Genomic DNA, 24,269 nt, shown 5'->3' with positions numbered 1-24,269 from the left:
GATCATATATTGACTTTTCAGACTGCTGAGGGAACAAATACTGAGAATGATGGCTCTACTAATCCTTTTTAAAGGCTGAAATGCAACTTAAAAGTACATTTTACATAAAGCTATGTATCTGAAATTCTGCAAGCAAGGATACACAATTAGCTATATCTAAAAATCCCAAGTGTATGAGAGAAAAAGTCTTTAGAAAATTTTAAGAGTACCCCAGAAACAATTTTAATTCTGCTAGAATCCATTAATCAACTGGTGTATTTAAAAATTATGACATTGCTGACATTTTGATGAGGAAACAGCACTCGTGTTTGCCTTTCATTATAACTGGTTTAAAAAGAGACACCAAAAAACACTTTGTACCATGAGGACCATGCACCTAATGCTATGTCTGTTGTAATATCTCTAGTGACAGGAAGAAGATTCTTCTATCACCATCAAGTAAAACTTAAAAGAATTCTTACTTTGGAGTACTAGTGCATAGAAGCAGAAGATAGGGTGGCAAAGCATTTAGGGTTTCTTTAGTGATATTCAAAGATTAAGAAAAAAAAATAGAATATTATATTCTGAAGTTTCCATTCAGTGTCACAATAAAGAGAAATCAAAGCTAATAGGGAATAATATTTTTTTAGAACTAGTTTTCATTTTTAAGTGTGAATTATGCTATTGCTTTTTTTGAGTTGAAGCTTAAGTACTTTTTTTTGGTATTAAATTTCTTCCTTGACAGCATTATTGATAGTAATTTAATTGCTGATTGCTAGAATTCTGTCATTCCATGTTACAGATACTTTTGGCAATCTTTGGGATGATTTGGGGAAGCATTTTGGAGACATATTTACAAAGTTAAAGGAAAGCTGCTGATCTGTATTGCCATTTGACCACAATCATCACATTTTAAGATATGGTTCTCCTGTTGTTATCAAATTCATTTGCAAATCTTGGCATTAAAGAGCAAAAGAAACATACACTTCTAAAGGCATCTCAATATTGCACAGTAGCACAAGGTTGATGAACTATTGTGTGTTGTGTATTTTACTATACATAAATCTGATTTCAAAATATAACAATAACTTTATTGTGGATCATAATCCATCAAAAACAATGCTGCTTTGTAAATTTGAAAAATAAACCTGAACCATTTATATTGGTATAAAAAGCAGACTTTTTTTTGCTATTAGGTTCCTCTTAGTAATTTACTATGAGAACAAGAACTGGACTAAGAAATAGTTCTGGAAGGGTTACTGTGTTCACTCTATTTGCATCTCAAATAATTCTGTAGTTGCACATATTTTCTAAATAAAAATAGATGGTTTTAAAACACATTTTCAAGCCTGCTATTTTATTTCAAATTTGAAATATCAGTTGTTTCTTAACTTAAAACCAGTTTCAAACTCTGACAGCTTTTGCAAACAGAAAAGTTTCAGGAGAAAGATTCAGAGAACTAGCTTCCATGACAGCATTTTAGGTCTATAAAGCAAATCTCCATTTACTATGCTGTGGTTCACATTGTGGAGCTAACCCAGAGAAAGCAAGCTGGATTCTAACTAATTAATTTTTTTTCCTTAAAAGACTGCAATCAAAAGTAAACACCTACGATTTATTAATCAAACAAAAGGTAAATATAAGATAAATATATTGTAGCTACATTTGAGTGTCAGTTACATACATGGAATATTTCTAATATTTTTTTGTGTTGGTACCATGTTTCTTAACTTTGAAAATGGTCCTAACTTAGCATGATTTAGCTTCATGAAGTTCACCAAGATTTCATCACCTTGAATAGCTGAGCAATAATAATACCAACAAAAAAGCAATCATCAGATTTATGGCAGTTCTGGTTTTTTTGATGTCTTCTTGAATGATGTATGATGTCTTCTTCTTGATGTGCAAGACAAATAAGTAAGCTATATCTCCATGAGGACTGCTTGAAAAAACTCCAGATTTTTTTTTCTGGAGATGGAGTATCTCTTTTCTCTTCAAGTATGTGTTGATGGATTAAGGGAGAATGCTGGCAGGTCCCAACTGTCAACTGCCTGTAAGTAGAGCTTGACTGAAGATTGAGCATTTGTCAGTGTTGAAAGGGAAAACTGGATTGTACACACATCTGAGCTGTCCTTTAACATATTAGACACTTACTACTTATTCAGGGCACATTTCCTGAATGGTTTTTCCTTCAACCCACAGAGTGTTGAATCTAAGCCTATGAATATGCTATTATATATAAAAAGGAACAACTGATAAGGAACATCTGTGTCATTGCATACATGGAAGCAGTGACAGTGGATCCCAGAAACACAGAGCATTTTATTATATAGTGAAAATTCATTTTGACAGCCTGTCTCACATCTACTGCTGTAAATCACAAGGCAGATGACTAATGTCCAGTGAAATGAAACTAGCCCAACATTATATCCTTTCTGTATCTTTCAGTGTCCCATGTGCCTTTTATTCTTCTGAAAAATTGTGGAAATACTGTTTTCCACATTTTGCAGATAAGGAGTTCACAAACACAGTCCTGGATACATCTTGGTACTAAACCAAGCATTTAAGTGAGATTTTTGAGGTAGTTACATTCGTATTGTAAGATCACTCCATCATTAATGGAGTAATATCATAATTATAGTAATGATAATTCCAGTCAATTATCAGACACGATCACCCTCTGGATGTGTCTTTCTCTGTTTCCTTATGAGGGAAATGTATTGACCATCTTGCAATCCTCAGTCAAGTGTTTAATGGTAGATGAAGTGAATATAGGTCATATGGTTAATTTCCAAAAATATGCATATATGGCAGAGAAGAAATCTCACAATGTATGTTCATTTTTTTTTTGTGAGAAATCCTTCCTGTGACTGTCTTTGCTAATTCACCAGGTTACATATTCCGTTGCAATCCATATCAGTAATAATTATCAATTAATTTTACATGGCAAGTGTGTTTTGATAATTTCTGTTTTTCTGTAATTTTAAGATGGGCTGAGTCCAGTCAACGGTATTCACCTTTCAAAAACCAACTTTCTGTTGAATACTGGCAGCTGTATTCAGGAGCATAAGGAATGCATGAAAAGTCCAGAACTTTGAGTTTTCCCAGAAGAATATTTCTTCAGTTATACAATTGAAGAAAAAGATAAGGACTTACTGGAATAATTTTTTTTCTTCTCTTTATCTAAACCAAATAGTGGCATTGAATGAGTGAGAAAATGTTTGCAGGTATATGTTCTTTTTTTCTTTAGGAAAAGGACAAGTCTGTTTAAGGGAATCCAGTTTATCTATTTTTTATAAAGAAATGATGGTACAAGTTTTATTGGAGTGGATTTCCAGTAGGTCTCTGATATGATTGGGTCCTCAAGGGAAATTCTATTGCATTGATTATATAAAATGCCATTTTATAGAATCTCAGAACCTACGTACCAGAGGCAGATCACACCACTGAAAAATCCTTCTGTACTGTGATAAGAAAAGGTTGTTTTATGAAGTGCATTTTCTAATTTTTTACTTAGTTTTAGCCTTAAAATTTCTCTCTATCTAAAACAGATAGGTTGATCTTAGCAGCAGAAAATTAAAATAGTTTTTTCTATTTAAATGTCATCGTTTTACATACCAGCACATCTCCCTGACTTGCTTTTTGTTTATCTCCAATTACTATTACTACTGCTTAAATATTTCAACAACATTTAAAAATATTTAAATATTTCTTCTGTGACTCTAATACATCCAGACAAGGGCACCAATGCTGGTAGGAATGTCCTCTGATGAGTGGCTGAGAGCACTGGGCTTGTCTGGTTTGGGAGGAGGAGGCTGTGGGGTGACATCACTGTTGCCTACAGTTTCCTGAGGATGGAAATTGAGAGGGCAGTGCTGAACTCCTTTCAGCCTCTCAGTGACAGGACACATGGGGAATAGCTCAAAGTTGCATCCATTAGGGGAGATTTGGACTTGATATGAAGAAACATTTCATAACCCAGAGGGTGGCCAAAACCTAGAATAGGCTTCCTGGAGATATTGTTGATGCCTCCCCTGACCACGCCCAGCCTGTGCCAGTGCTGAAGAGGCATTTGGACAGTGCCTCTAAAGCCATGCTTTAACTTTGGTCTGCCCTGAAATGGTCAGACAGTGGGAATAGATTGTCATTGTAGGTCTCTTCCACCTGTTCTATTCTATTCTATTCTATTCTATTCTATTCTATTCTATTCTATTCTATTCTATTCTATTCTATTCTATTCTATTCTATTCTATTCTATTCTATTCTATTCTATTCTATTCTATTCTATTCTATTCTATTCTCTATTCTATTCTATTCTATTCTATTCTATTCTATTCTATTCTATTCTATTCTATTCTATTCTATTCTATCCTGTCCTTACTGGTTGTATGGGTCTTATTTAGCACAGAAGTAGTCACCTCCTTTGATCTTTCCTTTATTGTAAGTCAATTTTTGTGACTTCTGACCCACATTTTTTCTTTGCTACTTTGTTTTCTGGTCAGCATAAAACCCAAATACTGCACAATTGGAAATCACAATATTAACGAAACACTTCGAACACTTATTTAGATTCTTTTGGGTTTGGGACTTAGAGTCTACATTGGTTATTATTTTTATCTCAAGATGCATGTGCCTCAGTTAAGGAAAAAACGGCCTTTTATCACCTGGCTTTCATATATCTATTTCAAGCTCTGCATTTGGTTGATTTCAGATAAGCAGAGTAGTGGGGAAAGAAAACTTCTGACTAATTAACACATGATCAAACAGGTGTTTGGAGCAATTAATTATAACAAAAAGAAAGTGTACTTTTGTGCACTATACTGTATGTAACATTTAGATACATATAAATGAGATATCAAACAATAATGCCTTCCTTTAAAAAAAAATCCTGTAATTTTCTCCTAAAATATATGACTTAGAGTTATGTAACACTTGATTTGTTGTACAATACTGTTTTCAAAGTAGCTTAACATACCAAACATTACGGTACTTTGTCTTGATTTGAAACACTAAGCATTTTTAATGGTAATCTCACCCAACAGATTTCTTGAACAGTAAGTGATCAACTGGAAAAATGACAGTATCTTGAGAATATCTCACATGATGATAGTAATGGACTGGTTTCATTCACCAGCAAAATTGTATTTAATTTTGTTGCTACTGAATTAATTAATGTACTTTTTTTTGTTTTCCTGGAAAGTAGAGAAGATACTTGCTTTGATACTCAAGTGGGACTATCTGCACAAACTTCTCATGATATGCATGGAATAGTATGATTTTGAAGGCATTTAGTGTGCAGTAGTAGTTCTGGAAGAGGAGTCCTTTTGCAGGACTGGAGTTTATTAAATAAATTTTCAATTTGTAGGAAACACATACTGTATGATAAGCTAGTAGCATTTTAATCAGAAGAGTGAAAAAAAGAAAATTTGGAGCTTTTGTATTATGCTTAAATTTAACTAAGGTTGGAGCTAGTCTCACAAAGCAGCTGAAAGCTGAAGATGATTTTAAAATTGTCTTTTATTAAAATATTTTTATTTCATTTTTTTATATGTGACGCCTCTGTACACTTTCATAGTATGATTGCCCTTCATTTTAATAATAGCATTCAATAGAATGTAAGGTCTTATACAAAGCAAATTTTCAGAATAGTACTTAGTGCTTATGAGAGTGTTCTGGTCATGCATCCTGCTTCAACTAAACTCAGATACAGTGAAGTGTTGTAAATTGATGGTATTGTGCAGGCTCTGAAATGGTTAAAAATGCAGATGTGAAAAATGCTTTTCCAATTACATTGCTCATTTGCCTACATTTGCATGTATAGGAAAAATGCTCTTCCATCATTACTGTCAGTGACACTTTTATTGCTATCACATCCTAGTATTGCCTTATTTAATATTATGCAACAGGTGTCACTACTGAGGTAGAGAAGAAATCCTCAATACAAAGCTGAAGTGACAAAATGCCAATAACTGTCAATGTTTGAAGATATGAATTTGCCCAGTGTTTTGGTGTGAAAGACAGGCATCTGCCAAGGAAGGTAGGCTTTCCATTCCTCCCTTGGAATGGAAAATATGACCCCCGTTCCTTTGAATTATTATAACTTTGGGTTTTCAGGAAAAGATAAGGGAAAAAGAATAACAATTCTTTACTAGTGTGTGTGTGTATATATATATAATAAGGCAAACAAACAATGGCAGCATTAACAGCAAACAGAGCCCCAGGCGCAGTGCCAGCCTTCTCTGGGCTGTGGGGCGCTTTCCCCTCTGGTGCAGTTCCGGTCACAGCCGCCAGGGGCGCTGGTGGCTCCTGGCTGGGCAGGGCGGGTGCGATGATTCCCCCGCTCCTGCAGGGGGCGCTGTGGCGCGGGCCCAGCCCCTCTCTCCACGCTATAAAGGCGAGTGAGCTGAAGAGAGAAGGAGAGAAGGGGCTTTCCTTTGCAAACTACAGGCAGCAGGCCGTCTCAGTGCTCTTCAGGAGGCTGAATGGACTGCAGCAGGAAACCTTGGAAGCATCAAGCTGGAATGGCAGAGACCGGCACATCCCGGATATCAAACAAAGTGTAGCAAAAGCAAGAAGCCACCCAGTAAGATCCAGACACAGTGCTGAAGGAAAAGAACATAAAAAACCAGGCAAAAACCACACAGCAACAAGTATCTCTCACCAGAGAGATCCCATTGTGTGCCTGTAGAGAGGACTCACTTCACTGGAAGGAAGCAACCACTCCTTGCCCCCCCCCCAGCTCTCACAGAAAATCCCAGGCTGACTCTCATCCTTGGCAAAACTCCTGAATCCAGGGTCAGGGGTGGTGGGGGAGAGGGGTGGGCAGCGATGATCCCACACATAAAACAAAATCCAAAAATGGGCATGGGATAAAAATCCCTCCCTAAGACACTCAGGCAAACTATTTGGTGCCTGTGTTTGTGCAAATTTGTGTAAGATTTTAAGTGGAAAAATCTGTCCTTGGTATTTTCCCTTTTAATTTCCATCTCCTTCTCTCAATTTCTCTAGCAACTTGTATTGCAATATCATTGGAAGCATTGTGTTTAAAAACTAGTGTTCTATTTTTGCTCATGGTTGCATATGTAGTATTCATATACTAATTGCCTTTTACATTAAATTTTTACAAAGCATCAAATGCACATCAATGACTAAAGAACTGTGAAATGCAGTATTTTCAAAACTGTGTTTTGGGTTTTTTAAAAGGATCATTCTTTCTGAAAGAAATAATTTATTTTGTGTCAACATTCATAGCCCTGAAATACTTTCCTGCCTTTACTTTATTTTTTGCTTTACTGCAACTTGGAGAGAAATTTTATGGTTGAGTAATCGAATTTATAACTAAATGCTAATGATGGAAAAATGGATAAGAGTACTTAAGTACTGAACTGCTGGAAAGGAGCTGCGGATAGTAATAGAAAGTGGGAACTTACTCTTCACCTTCCCCATATACATCTTGTACCTAGCACTTTTGAATCCCAGTTCAGAGGTGTAGGCATGGTTAGGAGTTCTCTGTCTTAAGTGAGTTTGTTATAAAGGCTAATGGTAATGAAGCAGAATATAAATCAGGAAAAATCTCCATGTGCCAGAGTTTCTGTTGATGAAAGTTCCTTTGGCTGCCCAGGACATCTAGCAACACTCAACAGCATCTATACAGTTTACCAGGATTGTCTGCACATGTTGCTGTACAGAATTCCTTTGACTTAATTTAAAATGCTGTGTTTCAAACCACAGCCACAGTTCTTTTTCTAAAGCGCTACGAAGGTCAGTGCAAGAGTATGCAGGAATAAACCACTTATGAGAGATGTGGTGAATCTCTGCCTGCAGTAGGCTGACGATGTGCAGGAAGATGGTCGGATGTACTTTACAATACTTAGCAGGTGCCACAGTTAAGTGGCATTCCTCTGAGGATGAGCAAGTTTTGCAGTCCTGGGAAGGGTTAAGTACTCTGAGCTGACAGACCAGCTCTAATGAAACAATGATGTATAAATAAACCATAACACTTACATGGCAGGTGAAAGATGGATGGAGTACTTAAAAGAAGGCTCTTGGGAACTCAGTGTGGCGTGCAAGGTCAGAATTTGTATACTAATTATGTACATTGTATTTGGCAAAACAAGTGAGAATCAGAAATCAAATGATATTTTAGCATAATGTACAGTGCTGTTGTTTAAGGGCTCCTATGCTCACTGTTAGCCTGCTATTAAATTTATGGATTTTTGAGGCTGAGTATTGAGATCTCTTTTATGTCTATAAGTTTATTCTTGCCATAACATGCATGCCTATTTGTAAAAATATGTGATTTCTGTAACAGCTTTTAGTAGTGTTCACTGTGCACTTGGTTGAAGATTGTACATTTTGAAATAACAATTGCCTTACATGGTGGTCAAACATTTCATTCATTTTTCAATCCAGAGTTGAATCTGCATTTGACTTACTTCAATACCACGAAAAGTGACTTCTGAAAAATCTCAGTTGTCCAAAGCCCTATCAGAATTTTCTCTTCATCTCCAACTTCATAGGCAGGTCCACATACGATAGCTGATGAATGTAACAAACATCCACAGAGTTGTTATGGAAACAATGGCAGTGGAAAGGTTCCTGGTATTTTTACTCCATCAGTCTTCCACTTATGGCACACAGTGCTTGAAGGTGTGCAGTCATAGCTTATTAGCAGTGTAAAAACCTAGGAAACACACTTAAATTTCATTAACTAGTCAGTTTCCACAAAAGAAAACATCTGGAAACTTATTGTTGTTTGATATAAGAGATAAATCACGATGCAATAAAATAAGAACGCCTTTCTTGTGATATTCTAGACACCAAAATGATATAATCTATGTACAGTCCAGGATACTCTTCTTAATTTTTTACCTTCACTCGCATCTTCAAAAATTCATTGTAATTAGGTTTGTCCTCTTTTTATTTTTTTTTTGTTTGTTTGTTTTTTCAGAGGAAACTACAAACATAACATTTAAATGCTGAATATAGTATTTGTGGCAGTACAAAGTAGAAAAGATGTTATTAAAAGCCAGTAATTTTAACACCATTGCTAGCAGAAAATTACTGGCAATTCTGATTGAAACAAGGAGAAAAAACCAGTCAGTATTTCAGACTGTGCAATAATAAAATTGATCTATTTTTGTAGCACCAGGTGATCTGTGTGGAGTTATCAGTGTCAGGAAAGCTATGCTGCAGCTGGAAACAGACTCTTTGATGGCAGAGCCAGTGCTTTGAATATAGCCACACCCCATCTTGCTACCAGCATGAGCCAGGCCTTGTATCCAAATAGCAGTACAGCCAACCATCTCTGCTAAAATATTTCTGTGAATTTACACATTCAAGCCCACCAAACGTATGGTTTTGCAATCACATCAGTTCTCAGGGAAAAAGCACATCTGAAAAATGTGTGTATTTTTTACAAATGAGGACAGATTGTTTCCTCTGCCACGTCTCCAGACTGATGGTGCAAGAAGTTGTCAGGGAACTATACTTGGCCATCTGAGGGAAGCAACCCGATTTTTAAGCTCCCAGACAGCCCCTTGAAATCAGGGTCAGGTCTGAAAACTTGAAAATTGGAGAATTTATGCAATTAAATACAGATTTGTATCCATGCATTTTCACATATTTAGGCCCAAGTTATAAATCTTTATTTTCTTAATCTCTTTGTTTTTCTTTAAAAATATTAAACATATCACATGCTAATAAACCTCTTGGGAATATTTTCTTCTCCACAAGAGTCAAAAACCTGATTCTTTACTGTAATATGGTCTGCTATTAGAATAAAAGTACCTTTTTTTGCCCTCACTACTTTTCAATGCATCTGATGAAAACATAGGAGATTTATATAAACATACTAGCAGCTTTCTCATATTTACTTAGACTGTGAGGTATAAATTGAATTTAGTATTTTCTCTCAAAAATAAGTATGTGATGAAAATTAGACAATAGCAAAGGTGTTCCTGCTCTTTCTGCTCTGCCAGAAAAAGTTTCAATTTTTAAATGCTTTTTGGATTATTTAATGTCTCTTTTATGTATTATACTGTGGCTGATTTAGCAGCAAGGACTTTTAAATTTTTTATTTTGTAGCAGGAGGCGCCAGGGGAAGCAAAACAGTAATATGAGAACTATTGTCAGTGTCAGGGTCATGTCTTACTTTGATTAGAAATTTGAAAGATGATTTATGAAATTGAATTGCTAAAAATGTTAATTGCCTGTGCATTTTGGCCCCAGAAACAGTTTGCTGAGTAGATTCTCAGGGTGGAAGAAGGTGAGTCTGTGAAGAACAGACTTTCATAGGGTGCCTGAGAAGAGGTCACTCTGAGAAGAGGTGGGTATATTCTGTTCCAGAATTATGAACCACTAAAAGAACCCTGGAAACTTATCCAATTTCACCAACTCTGTGCTTCCTTCTGAACTGAGGTCTAATTTCAGTCTAATGTACAGCTTTTATAATTTCAGATTTTTGGTATTTCAGTTAATGGATGACAAATAGGAGGATCTCCATTGGGATACTTACACAGAGCTTTGCAGAGAAAGAGCCTCAGTGGAAGGACTTGTCTAAAACAGTATTAAGCATAGATTGCTGGTGCAGGAATGAGTGTGGTCTCATGCAGGAGTTGAGAAAAAGCTGGTATATGAGGGCACACACCATTTTAAGACATCTGTTAGTGATGTCAGTCATACAAAAAGTGTACAGGACAAGAATCAAATGTGCAGAAAAACAGAAAGAGGAGAATTTCTGGGAAGGTTATACAGTGCCAAATTTTAGAGCTAAGTAAAAAATGTTCTGGCCAACTCTCTGTTTCCCAAAATGTATACAAAACCTATACATATCTCTATACCAACATGAACCGAATAAGACTCGAAAAGGTAACTTGAAATTCTTGCAAAGAGGAAGGATCTTGACATAGTAGCCATTGCTGAAGAACATTGGAATGATAAAAATCAATAGGAAAGTGTAATACCTGCTATAAATTGAGCAGGGTGCACAGATTAGGTCACAGAACTAGGGGAGCTATATTAGGGCTATACTGTTGAGCCTTCTAATCAGGAAACAGATATTGAGTCCAAAATGTTGAAGGAGATAAAAGAATCCTCTAATCCTAATGAACTAGTAATAATGCATGAATTAACTGCCTTCAGCTGGTCAAAGGTCACATTGGGATAGAGTGTAAGGGAAGAAATTTCTCATCACTCTCAGTGACTGCCTTTTGAAATGTTTAGTTCTAGAGTGGGGAAGTTCTTGACATAAGTAACCTAGCTGAATGCAGGTAAGAAGCTCTTAAGTCCTGCATCAGAATGCATCTTTTTGGATTAAAGTCATGGCTACTGTAAAACCTAAATTTAATGTTGAAGAGCCACTAGTTTGTAGAGTGACTGTTAAACTAGAGGATATAAAACCCCTTTAGACAAAAGATTAAAAAGTAAGGAATTTAAATTCTGATAATCAAGAGGGAATCTAGGTGAGGTGTTTTGTGTAGAACAAGAGACACAGCAGAAAAATGTGAAGTATTTGAATAATATGACATGGATCAGGATAAAGATGTATGCATTAGGCCTCAGACCCCATCCCCAGGAATGTAAATAAAAAGGTAATTTTGTGTATAGCATATACTAGCAAATAGCTATGGAGTTGTAACATAAGAAGGACATTGTCAAAGCCATCACCTCACATGCACAAAAAAACCCAACAAGTTCGGTGAAGGAAACAGTCTGTAAGACACCAGCCTAGAGGAAAGCAGCAGTAGAGAATAGGGACATTCCAATGAACTGTGATTTTCCTATGTGTATTCATGTAGTATCACAGACATGGTGCTAGGGACCTAGGAGACTATAATATACAGGATTCACTGTGTCAGAATAAGGGAATGGGAGAAAAGAGGTAAATTAATAGGCAATTGGAAACAACAAAGCCAGATTTTATTAAATCAAAAATTTTTTAAGAAAGCAACTTCTCTTTAAATTATGTCTTGTCTCATGAAGTGCTAAGAAACTTCGAATATGAGAGATAGATGAAGGTAAAGTGGAGATAGATGTGATTCATTAATACAATACTTAGCTATAGTAGAGAGCTAATACCTTCTCCAAGTGACCTCTGCATATTAGAAACCATGTTTGGAAAGAAGAATAGTAAAGTTATTAGTGGTGAAAGATAAACTTTGCAACAGAACTTGAATATATTAGGATTTTTGCTTTGGGAAAAAGTAGATAGGAAGCATGCTGACATGCAAAACAGCTCTATTGTGCAACAACATTCTAGGAATACAAGACCAAGCCGAACCAGGCATCAGATGGGGATATATTTAATATCCTTTCCAAATTTCAAATTACTTGACATATTTTTATTTGGAAAGGGGCTCTTTCAGGATGTGGGATGCAATTCCAATATGGCATTTGCTTCACAACACGTGCTGTTACTTCTTCAGGGGGTGATTATGGCCATTGCTCTATGTTCAGCATGTACAGAGAAAACTATTATTACTTTTTTGTGGTTTGGAGGCATGAGTAGTAATTACATTTACCACCAGCCAGCTATCTTGTGGCTACAAAAATATGGAGAAAATGGTTACATCATTTCCTTTGTGGCTGTGAAAATCCTTTTCACTGAACTCTGGATGAATCTGTGAAAGAGTACTACCTGTACAAATGCATATTTCAAGTGCATAGCACCACATTAAATAGAACTTTTAAAATTTGGATCAGAGAAGGAGGTAGGTGGGAGCTACAATGTTTGATATGTTTCTGGTTCCAGTATCTCCTTTGATAGGGATTTGGAAGTTTATGTGAGGCAGAATTGAAATAGGTATATTTGAAACTTTGCTGGCAGCTTTAAGAGAAACCATGTTGTCATGAGTGATTAGTTACCTGCGTCATCAGAGTTGAAATACTGTCTGTATTTGGAATAAAATAAAATGGTATCATAGAATCAATCAATTAGGTTGAAAAAGACCTCCGAGATCATATGTCCAAAGACTATCACATCAACTAAATCAGGTTCACTTTCCTTAAACACCTCCAGGGACAATGGCTCCACTGCCTCTCTGGACAGCCCATGTCAATATCTAATCACCCTTTCTTTGAAGAAATATATCCTAATGTCCAAAGAGCCTCCCCTGGAGCACCTTGAGAGTATCCTCTTCTCCTGTCACTGTTGCCTGGGAGAAGAGGCCAGCCCTCACCTGACTGCAGCCCCTTTTCATGTAGTTATGGGTTGCCCCTGAGTGTCCTTATGACCAGGGTTCACAACCCCAGCTCCCTCAGCTGCTCCTCACAGGGCTTATGCTCCAGGTCCTGCATCAGCCTTTTGCTCTTCTCTAGATTCATTCCTTCCTAAACTGAGGGGCCCAGAACTGGACACAGTACTCAAGGTGAGGCCCTACCAGTGCTGAGTACAGGGAAAGAATAATTTCCCTAGTCCTGCTGTTCACACTTTCCCTGAAACATATTAAAAAGTTTTTACTGAAAGACTGAAGACTATACTTATGATTTCTTTACAGTGATCTCACTGTAAAATGCCTCCCAAATATTATTTGATTCAGAAAATCTCATGTGGTAACAGATTATATACTATTTCTGCCCGGGAAAATTTGCCATATGGAGAAAAAAAAAAAAGTGATCTATTGATTGCCACCATCTTTTACTTAATTCTCTTGCTTCATCAGTTCCTTATTATGAACTCAGGTGAATACAGACACAATAGAGGGCTCTACCACATCAGAAATATCATGACCATTTCAGCTATACAAGACAATGGAGGAGAAAGCCATTGAATTGTGTCTCTTACCTTTTCCTCTGGTTTTCCTTGTCTTTGATGATAAAGGATGTGAACACTGCATTCTCCCAAGGCTAGAATGCAGAAATCCTTAGTGTTTTTTAAGAATGCACATGAGAAGTTAGTTTTTTTTCGATTTGTTTTTGGGAATCTTAATAGTGGAATGAATGGAAGGGGAAATGACACAGTTATTTTAAAGAGTGCTGCTGATGTAGGGGAAAAAAATGCACATTTGTTGACCAGTCATTTCTTGGTGATTGTTTTTGAGTAAAGAATATATCTGAGAGTAAAGTTGAACACTGTACTAATAATGAAAACAACAAGGAAACCTGACTGCATCTTAATAATTATTTTAAAAGGAGTAGTGGTGATCTTCAAAGATACTTCAGGGGTTTTTTCTGTAATGTTCATTCTGTAATGAAAAGAGATCTGGAATTTGAGTATAACAAAACAGGTATTTTAAAAGCCATTTAGATCTGTTTAATGAGTAGGGATTTTAGAGACTCAGAACAGAGAAAAACATGATTTTTTTTGTAGAGTCCTGAGTAGCTGCTACACAATTTCAATGCTTTTCTTTAACCAAATGCAGCCACTTTTAGGTACATGCTATAACTTGCCATCTAATAGCTGCTTATTCACCTCAGCATGCTGTGGATTTCAAGTTCAAATGCATGTGTTTTCTGGTGTTCAGGTCCCAAATAACCAATTAAATGCATGAAGGGAGCTCGTGTAAGGAAGTTGTGGACAAAAGAAGCCAAACTTTCAATACTGTTTGATTAAGGACATGAGTAGAAGGATTCTAAATATTAATTTTAAAAAATCAATTATATTTTCTAATTCTGTCATTTGGAAAAAAAAATCTGGATGTCTCACTTGAATGTCTCCCAAAGTTGCCTTTAACCTTCTGAAAGAGAAATATAACTAATGATTTGGTATACTGCCAAGCAATTAGACCAGTGAAGACATTGTTCCACCAGCATCTATTATCGGAAATATCTGGATTTCTAAATGTCAGCTAAATAGGTTCACCCCACAAGCTAAGAGAAAGCTGACCTGACCTTTTGACACCACCTGTTCAGGAATGGGAATTTTTAAGCAGGCTATTCTACACAGATAAAGGGTTCACAAAATTTGACCTGGAAAGAATGGTTAAAGGAATTAGTTTTGTTTAGTCTAGAAAAGAGCAGGCTGAGGGAGGATGTGATTACAATCTTCCAGTACATAAAAGAGTGTTATAAAGATGATAGTGATTGGTTTTCTGTGTTCAGCTGGGGAAAAGACAAGAATGAAGATGTTTAATAGACAGACACTTAGATTATGTAACAGTAGAAAATTTTCTAGTAATAAAAATGCAGAATAAGGTGCAGACTACATAAGAAAATTCTTATCTTATTAACTTGAAATTTTAAAGATTAATTAGACCAACACTTGTCATTAATAGTCAAGATTGCTAGTGTTGTTCATGGTGCAAGGTAAATAGGTAAATATATTACATGATCACGTAAAAGGCTTTTCCCATGTTTCATTTTCTATAGCTGATACATTTGCAAGACATTCTAGACTTGTTGCATTGGATATTAAATCAATTGCCTACTGGGTGGCTATTTTTTTTTTAATAGTTCTGATTATATGACTCAAGTAAGCATGGAAGAATAATAGATAAAGAAATTATAAATATTGTTTAGTGGCTTTGGGTGCAGAATTATATAAACAAGAGCAGTGAGTTTGCTAGCATGAGTATCTTTTTCTCTGTTACTTGACAATTTTGAAATCACACGTTTTTTTCTGGCTGAGGTTAATGAAAAGGATCTGAGAACTCTGATGAATAATCATCCCATATAGATATACACAGGGCCTGAAGCATTGTATGCCCACTCAAAAGAACAGAAAAAACCCACAAAAATTTTTAAATCTTTCCAAAATGTTTGTAAAAGCTATTAATACAGCATTTTGCAGTGTGATCCACCACAAGCTCAAAACGAACTAATTTCAAAAACAAACAAGAGAACGTAGTTTCTGTATAGGCCTTTAGTACATATTGCAGGTTAATATGAAGGCGTGTGAAGATTTCAGTAGTCATTCTGTGTTGGTAACAGTTGTCTGTTGGTGGTTGAAAGTGTAAAATGTTATGTTTGATGTTTTCTTATGGGTTTTTTTTTGTTTGATGATGACTATAAGAGCTTAAAGATATATGTCAGACATGCAGTCTTAGTAAAACATTTTTTAGCTGCATAAATAAAAAGTAGTGCCAAACATCAATGCTTTTATTTTATACATTAAGCAGACTACTTGTGTTGTGGCTCCTTGTATTTTCAGAGAGTCTGTGAAAGAACATGATTACATTTATCTCTTTTTTTCCTCTTGAGTTTAGGAACTGATTGTATTTTATATTGCATACATGTTTTGTTTTGTTTTGTTTTGTTTTCCTAGGTACTGCACAATGGACTTGTGATGGAAATGAATCATCCAACAGCTGGGAAGATAGCTGTTCCAGGTTAGATGTTTAATCCTTTTTGCTGCATGACATCCTGAGTGGTTCCGGAGCTCAGCTGAGGACATGACGCATCTTCACATTTCACTCAAATGAATAAAAGTTTAAGCAGGCTGACATTTGTGCTCATAGTCATTCCAGTAGCAGAAAAATGGGTTAAAACATGTGTCAGAATAGCTTCTGGTTTCCATCGGTCAGTTGTCATAACATGAACATGAATTTGATAATATTTGCAAACTCCCACTGCTAGAAATGTTACTGCTAAATCATCTACACTAATATGTGAATCTGTTTTTGATTTAGCTTGATTTTGCAAGTTACTCAGGCTTATTTTAGGGATATTTCTGTTTAAAAGAAAAAAAACCCGAAAAAAAAAGAAGATTAAAGAGGAGGGAAATTTGTACTGAAGACTTAATGAAGCTCTGTCATAATGAAGTCTTATATAGTAATTTTGTACTTCCAAAGAATACAGAAGTATATACAAAAGTAATAAACTGGTCTCTCCTCTTTACAGGTCTAAATGGATTGGGTACTAATGTAACTTTCCTTCCATAAGACAGTTATATAATGGGATTATGTAACCAGAGCTACTATGAACATACAGATTCTTGCAGTTTGCTTGGTTTTGACAATAGTCTGTTAGCTATTAGATCAATTTTTCTGCTTCTCTCTGCCTTTCTTTCTCCCAGGCCACATTGAGAATTGTTTTCTCCTTCATTCAAAGCACTATGTAGTTTCTATTTTTATAATTACTTCTCCTTACATTGTAATTTTCTGGGCTAGTTCCACCCTCTGACATTGCATCCAGTCATCATCAATTCAATTGACTTGAGTACATGTAGTGTTAAGAAGAATTTGACCCATAAAATTTTTCTTAATTTGCACATCCTGGAATTGCACTGAGATGCAGAAAGAAGTATTTGAAAGAAACTAAACCCATATTAGATCATGTTTTCTTCATGAATAGAGGGGGTGTTTTTGTGTGTGGATTTGTATGCTCCATATTTGTTCTTTATCACAGTTTGCATTCCACATTTGTTCTCACTAGATTTGAATGTTTGGTTGACTGTATTAAAAAATGCTTCTCTAATTTGCAGATGCACATATCTGGAAATAGCATTCCTTTAAAAAAAAAATCTTACAGAAAAACAATCTTAGTTTATTTACCCAAAATGAAAAGGCAAATAATTATTTTTTTACTTAATTCTTTTTTAAGAAGTAGAAATAAAAGCCTTACAGATGGTAGAGGAAGTGTGTAAGGTTTTCATGTTATATACAATTTATAATCTATCTTAGAGAAAGCAAATACTCCTTAAGGGGATAGTTTAAACTGCAAGAAGAGGAAAGAGATGAAAGGAATGTTCTAATGTCTGTCAGCAGCGATAGAATGTATTGGCAAGAGAGTGAGTTTTTACATAGGTAAGTCATAGTACTTCCCAAATCCTTAGTTATTTTTTATTTTATTAAACTAGTGACACTGCACTAGACTAAAATAAATCATCTTAGTCTCTAATGGTTTGCCATTTTGATGGACTTCTATGAAGAGTTTCTTGTATTGAAACAGATGGCTGAAATGATTATTGGATATTTGAGCAGGAAAAGTGGAATTCCTTCCTTTCCTGGCATGGGAGGATAAGGAGGGGAGAGACAGGGGAGGAAATGGGGAAGAACACTCATTCAGTGTGAGCAGAATGGACCTATTGATATCACTGGAAAGACAGTGCATTACTCTATCCAAAAACTAAAGTGAATTTGGCCGCAGTTGATGATAAGTAATAGAATTACTCTGTATTTGTCCTGCCCAATGATATATCTGAAGAGTGCAGGGAATACTGTGCAAAGAAAGTCTACAGTAGGTAATTTCTTCTCAATGACAGTTAAAAATAGAAGTGGTTTTTTTTGTTTGTTTTTGGTTGTGGGTTTGTTTTTTTTTTACTTAATTTGGTTGCATTTTATTATCTTGTACTTGGTAGAGAATAAATTTACTAAGGTCTCAGTTTCTGTCTCAGGATTGCTTATTAAGGAAAATTAAGTTATTAATGTGAATGTTGAAACTGAATAGGCTGAAAATGTTTTTCTTTAGAGAGACTGGAGAGATTCTAATCCCAAAATAAAAATATGTTGCTGGTTTTTTTTTCTTAACCATATAAGCCAGATTTTAATGTGTCCTTTAGTAATTGAACTGGACATCACACTTCAGGCTCTTGACAGAGGTCTGACTTTTGCTGCCAAGTAAAGTTGTGAGTGCAGTGACAGGCACTTATTAAGTGAAGCATGCTGGCAGATTTCAGCTCCAAGTATCACAGGTGGCCTCTGTGTCTAGCATATTGATTTGCAGTAGTCCTTCTCCAGGCATGTCCCCAATTTGAGAGTTGATTCAAATTTGTGTATTAATCCTCCATTGGAGATCTTGCAGCTTGAAATGGAGAGATTTTGCCATTGACATTAGCATAGGATACAGTTTTAATGTTGGACTTGGTAATTAATACTCCTCCTTTGCTTAAATATCTTTGGCATAGTTAGTGAATTTGGTTCTTTCCTCACCTTTCCCTCTTGCTATTTTTGTGATTCCCAGCCTAAGGTATACTATGTGCTGGTAAGTGCATTGTAGGGTACTGATGAAAAGGAAGTGGGAGAAGTTGTACTACAAAGAACATTTTTCTAGTAATTTCTCTTTTCAGAATGTATCTTTATGGTAGGAAAGAAAGAGACCTTACATTTTGATATCTCTTTTTTCAAGTATTCATGAAAAATGTCTATCCACAAATGGATTGCATTGCTATTACTAGTATCAAAGATACTTCAGATTCCAGAATGAATGTGATAAAGAGAATTCATTGTGCCTGACCAAGAGTGACTCTGTAAAAGATTGTAAGAACATTCCAAAGAAAAATGTGATTCTCTGGTAGTTCAGTGGTTTCATTAGGTTGATGTTTCACCAGGTTGATGTTTCACCCATATAATTCTGTATATTCATATCATGGTGTTATTCTAGAACTGACATATACATACACTTGACATATCTTATATAGAATGTGCAATGCTGTGAGAGAGCCCTGCTTGAGTCGCTCTTGCCAGAACTGGTTCATCTGATTGTAGGGCTGAACTAATGAGTCTTTTCTGTTTCTGTACCTTAAGGCATCTTAATCACCTTTGGTTCAGGTCGGTGCTCCAAAGATGATCAGGAGCTGGAGCCCCTCAGCTGGAAAGGGAGAGTCAGGGCAAAAGCAGCCTCAGGTGGGGCTGTCAGAAGCCCTCCAGTACCTACAGGAAGATTATCAGTGTGAAGAGATGAGTTCTTCATCACAGTGCATGGTGAGAGGAAGATGAACAAGACAGATTCAGCCTGTATATCATGAAAGTCTTATTCATCATGGCAACAGCCAGGCAGTGGAGCAGGCTGCCCAGAGAGGTCTGCATCCTCTGATCTCAGACATTTTCAAGGAACAGCTAGGTAAAGCCAGGGGCAACCTGATCTGACCTAGGACATGATTCTGACCTGGTCCAAGTAAGAGTGGAGTCCTCCTGAAGTCCTTTCCAACTTGGATTATGTTCTTATTCTGTGATTAGCATTAGTATCTCGTCCTCAGCTCTGTTGTGCTTAGCCCTTTCCACAGACATCTGAAGGAGAAATGACACAGTTCAATCGAATGAGAAATGTAGAGCACAGAAAGTACTCTCAGGGGCAAAAGAAATCATGCTTTATACATGCCATATGTGACAGATTGTAGATGATACTGGATGGTACAGAGACACTACAGGTAAATGAAGGGACAAAATTTTGAGAAATTTTAGCATCTGGGTTAATCTTGAACTACTTTGCCAATGACTTTTACAAAGAGTGGTAGTATGTGGATTTCTGGAAGCCACTGAGTATTCTGAGTGCCAACATGGAGCACAATGGGTGCTCCCAACCCATACTGATTACATAGAAAAAACGAATGGATGTGATAGAATCTTTCCCAAACCTTTTCAATTTCAGTCTACTTACATGGTTTAGGAAACTCAGATAATAATACTCCCAGCTTCTGAATTATCTAGTCTCTCATGTTGACTTTTGAAGCCTGCCAATTGTTTTTTAAAGTCAAAACAGTGTTTGTAATATTATTTTTTAATGAAAAAGACACAATGTATTCAGCTGTCCCTAACAAACTAACCTTTTTAGAATTTATTAACTAGCAGGAATCTTTGTGAACTAAATTTCATTTCTGACCCCTTCTAAGCCTTTGCAAACTGGGGATTTGGATATAAGCCTAGACTTCGGAATCATCTCTGATCAAACAGGAAACAATATAACTGTAGAACTTGTGTAAATCACCTCTTCCAGACAAAACAAATATTTGTAGTTTTGATGATGTTTATGTTGTACGTTCTTCTCATCCCCATTTCCTGAGTTGATAAACACAATGCCTGTCCTCTGGCCCATGATGTTCATCAAGGAAGACTTAATAGCTCAGAAAGGCCAAATTCGTACCTGGCTTCATAATTTTCTTCTGTACTCTTGAGATAAAAGGAATGGGGGACTACTCCAAGCTCAGGAAAAATAGTGCAGGATTCCTCCTTGACATAGATTTTTTGGACTGAATTCAGGAAACTTATGTTAATTAATCAATCCACTCAGGAGAAATGTCCCTTTTTCCGGTCTTCTCCTGTCACTGTGCATTACAAATACACTACTGAAACAGGAAAGAATTTTTTTTTCAGAGGTAGGCTTTTTCCTGTTGTGTGATTCATTAAATGGTGTCATAGTTCCATGGAGACTAATTGCTATCAATCTTTTAGAAAAATGGTTTTAAAGAATAAGACAAAGAGGCAAGAAATCTAAGAGGACTTCCCTATTGTGCCACAGATTTCTTCCTTAACCTTGGACAAATCAATCTGTGTCTTACCAAACTAATTGTTTGCAGTTTTTTGGATCTTGGTTAATAGTTGAAAACTACTTTGATTCTTCAGGGAAGGAATTTTTTGGGAAAACTCTGTTATTTTAAATATTTTTTCCATTTGTTATGTATGTAGTTATATCTATTTTATTCATGTATGTGGAAAACAGTTATAATTTAGGAAACAACAAAGTTGTGTCTATCTATTTCATCAGAGCATTTCAAGACAGGGAGCAAATATGGCTGTTACTGATACATACAATCTTTTTTGACAATTTAATGTAAGTAAAGTAGAGGAGGCTTCAGTAGAACTAGATATAAAGCAGGGAAAAGCCACTGTCACATGGAGGAAGTTTGCAGGAAATTAAGGAAGTCTATACTCCAATCCATTATTTCCTGCAGATAGGAGATCCTTCAATATAAGAGCAAAAACAACAACATAAAAAATCCCAACAATTTTTTCAAGATACTTTGCTTGAAATTCTGATCCTGTCTGCTTCTCATCAGGTGTTTTTTCATATGTGTGTGCATGTCTGTGTGTGCGGGTGCATGCATGTGCATAACCAATGTTGGTTGAAAAATTTTAATTGCACTTCACTATTTATAGTATGTTGGAGACAAATGACTTCACCAGCATTACCGTTACCTCATTCACCTTTTTTAGTCATCAGGACTGACTATTTATGTCTTTTACATTCACAGAGCTGATTTCAATTTTGAAGAGTCCATGGCCATTACAGGAACTTACACAAATAATGTATGACAGCTCACCTAGCTATCCCCAAAATACTTTAAAAAATTTTAATAAATATATAAGCAGTATATTCATACTGATTGCAAATCAGAAAAGAGATGGTGGGAATGGCAAGGAATATGTTGTTGTCTTCAGGATTATGTAGAAAGGCTAGTGCACCTTTTTAATAAATGATGCTTTAATTTGAAATCTTTTAAGAATCATTTTAAAGTAAAACATAAATAAAAAACCTTTTAATATTTTTGCTCCTCTGTCATATGTTTCCTGAGAATTTCTCTACCACATGTTTTAAAACTTGTTATACTTTTTGGAATGGTCTTAGTGCCATAATTAATACTTTAAAAGTTGTTTTTAGCAAGAAAAGGCAGCTGTTTCTTACCTAGTTCTAGGACTTCAGTCGTTGGAAGGAATAAAGAAATAGTGGTAGACTTTTCCATCAGTTTCAAAGTAACTGAGTAGCAGTACTGACTGGGACCAGTACTGACAGTGCCACTCAAGAAATGGCTCTCCAGAACTGATGTTCAAGGTCTCTGAGTCAGATTCTTCTCTCATCAAACCCTAGATTTCTTTGTCAGTCTTTAGGATCTGGCAATCAAAGTTGCTGCATTACATATTATTTTCCAGGATCTGGCACTGCTATACTGGGGGAAAAATAAAAAAATTTCAGAAAACAAGTTGAGGCATTTTCCTGCTCTGAACATAATAGATTAAGTAAAGTCGTGGTTGAAGAATTGAATATTGATGGGTAATTATACTTCTAGTTACTGGAGAATATTTTCTTTGTATTTTCCTCCATGTGTCCTAAGCTATACTAGGATTTTCTTTAAACTGGATATAATTCTGATGGAGAGCTAGCTCGAGAGTAACTCATTTCTGTCTCATGGTGGAGGGAGGAAGGGAGTGAAAGCTGAAGTATTGACTGAATATCCAAATAAACTAAAGTGTTTCCCACCAGTTTCATTGTCCTAGAATTCAACTTTGTCTAAAATGACGTGTTTTTTTCTTCTGTTTGAATGTGTTTCCCACTTCTTTCTATATATATATAACAATAACTTAGAAAGTAGTTTCTTAACCCTCACTCTGTAGCAAGCACAGCCAGGTGCTCACACAGTTCAGGGTGTGTAATTATAAAGATATATCTGCATGCCTCGGGTGTGTTGTAAAACAGCCAAATTACTTCAACACCCATAAATTTTTCATATATCTTTATGATCTTTAATAATTATTGGATAAGAAAAGGAATCTATTGTCAGTTAAAAAAGGGTTGATTTCATTAAATGTAAAAGTATGTTTTAAACATTTAGACAATTTTACTTAATCCCTAGGACACGGAGTAGACTAATCCTCACTGTGTTTCCTCCATATCATCTTGACCCAAGCCCTGCTTTCCCATCAATGGTAAGAGTAATTGGACTTACCGTGCTTTCTTTGCATCTAGACTGGACAACTTTGTGTTCAGCACTGGCCATTAGGTCGTGCTTTGCCTTTTTATCACATTGACCATAGAATATTATCAATTTAACTCTTTCATGTATGTTTGACTACAGGTTGTCTTTTTCAGAAGTCCTCAAGAGATGGAAAATTTGCCAAATATCTGCATCTGTCTTTAAAGGCCCGATTAACTTATTTGTTAAAAGCCACATGACCTCCAGATTAATACAGAAACTCTATATTTTTGTGTCTTTTATGAGGTTTAAATATGCACCATGAAAGTGCTTACATGACCAAATTTTTATCTAGATAACTTTTTGACAAACTATGTAGGGTAAATTGCCCAGATCTTTCTAGGTTTTTTGTGTGCAGTTACAGTTTTGTAAGTCTGTCTTTTTATTGAAGTTTGTGTACTGTATATGTACAGGAAAATCTGCAGTTTTATAGAGTGCATCACAAACTTCCTGATTCACTCTGGGTAAGTCTCTTGGCCCATGAAGTTGTGTTTCTCACTTCTTCATGTAAAAGACTGAGATAATAGAACTCACAATTAACTATGTTTTTTTCACAAAGTATAATATTTATATATTGTGAAATTTTATGCTATTTTTCCTTGCATATCTTTTTCGTTGGATAGAAAGAAGGGGCAAAATAGGGTTTATACAGTTAACTTAGTTGTTCATTTGATTAAGAGTTGATCACCAGCAGATAATGTGTACTTGTTGTACATATGTAAATTTATCCATAATTCTTGAAGTAGGTAATATTTAAGTCCTTCTAGATATCGTGAACTTGAAATTATTTTTGTTCCTCTTCCTTGTACTTACCACTCTTGCTAGTAAAGTCCAGCCCAGAAATTAACACCATATTACATCAGAAGCAAAAACTAAAAAGGTGATTTTGACCTGAGTCTTGAATATTCTAAATGATGCCTTAATAATTTAGGCTATCAAAAAAAAAAGC

General features: G+C 35.8%; 1 protein-coding gene across 3 annotated transcripts in view; it reads left to right on the top strand.

Annotated features, from left to right (window-relative positions):
- The window catches only part of SUGCT (succinyl-CoA:glutarate-CoA transferase), a 311,627-nt gene that overhangs the window by 243,613 nt on the left and 43,745 nt on the right, over positions 1 to 24,269 (top strand). The window contains exons 13-14 of one of the 3 annotated variants that reach the window (XM_079301960.1): positions 16,181 to 16,244; positions 23,712 to 23,784. The exons of 1 other annotated variant lie outside the window; for it this stretch is intronic. In XM_079301960.1, coding sequence (XP_079158086.1) covers positions 16,181 to 16,244; positions 23,712 to 23,784 — 137 coding nt within the window. The remainder of the gene's footprint in view (positions 1 to 16,180; positions 16,245 to 23,711; positions 23,785 to 24,269) is intronic. One more of the 3 variants, XM_079301965.1, reaches the window with a different exon arrangement.

Source organism: Erithacus rubecula, assembly GCF_903797595.1.
Source record: "Erithacus rubecula genome assembly, chromosome: 3".
Taxonomy (NCBI): domain Eukaryota; kingdom Metazoa; phylum Chordata; class Aves; order Passeriformes; family Muscicapidae; genus Erithacus; species Erithacus rubecula.
This window is presented reverse-complemented; position numbering and strand designations above follow the sequence as displayed.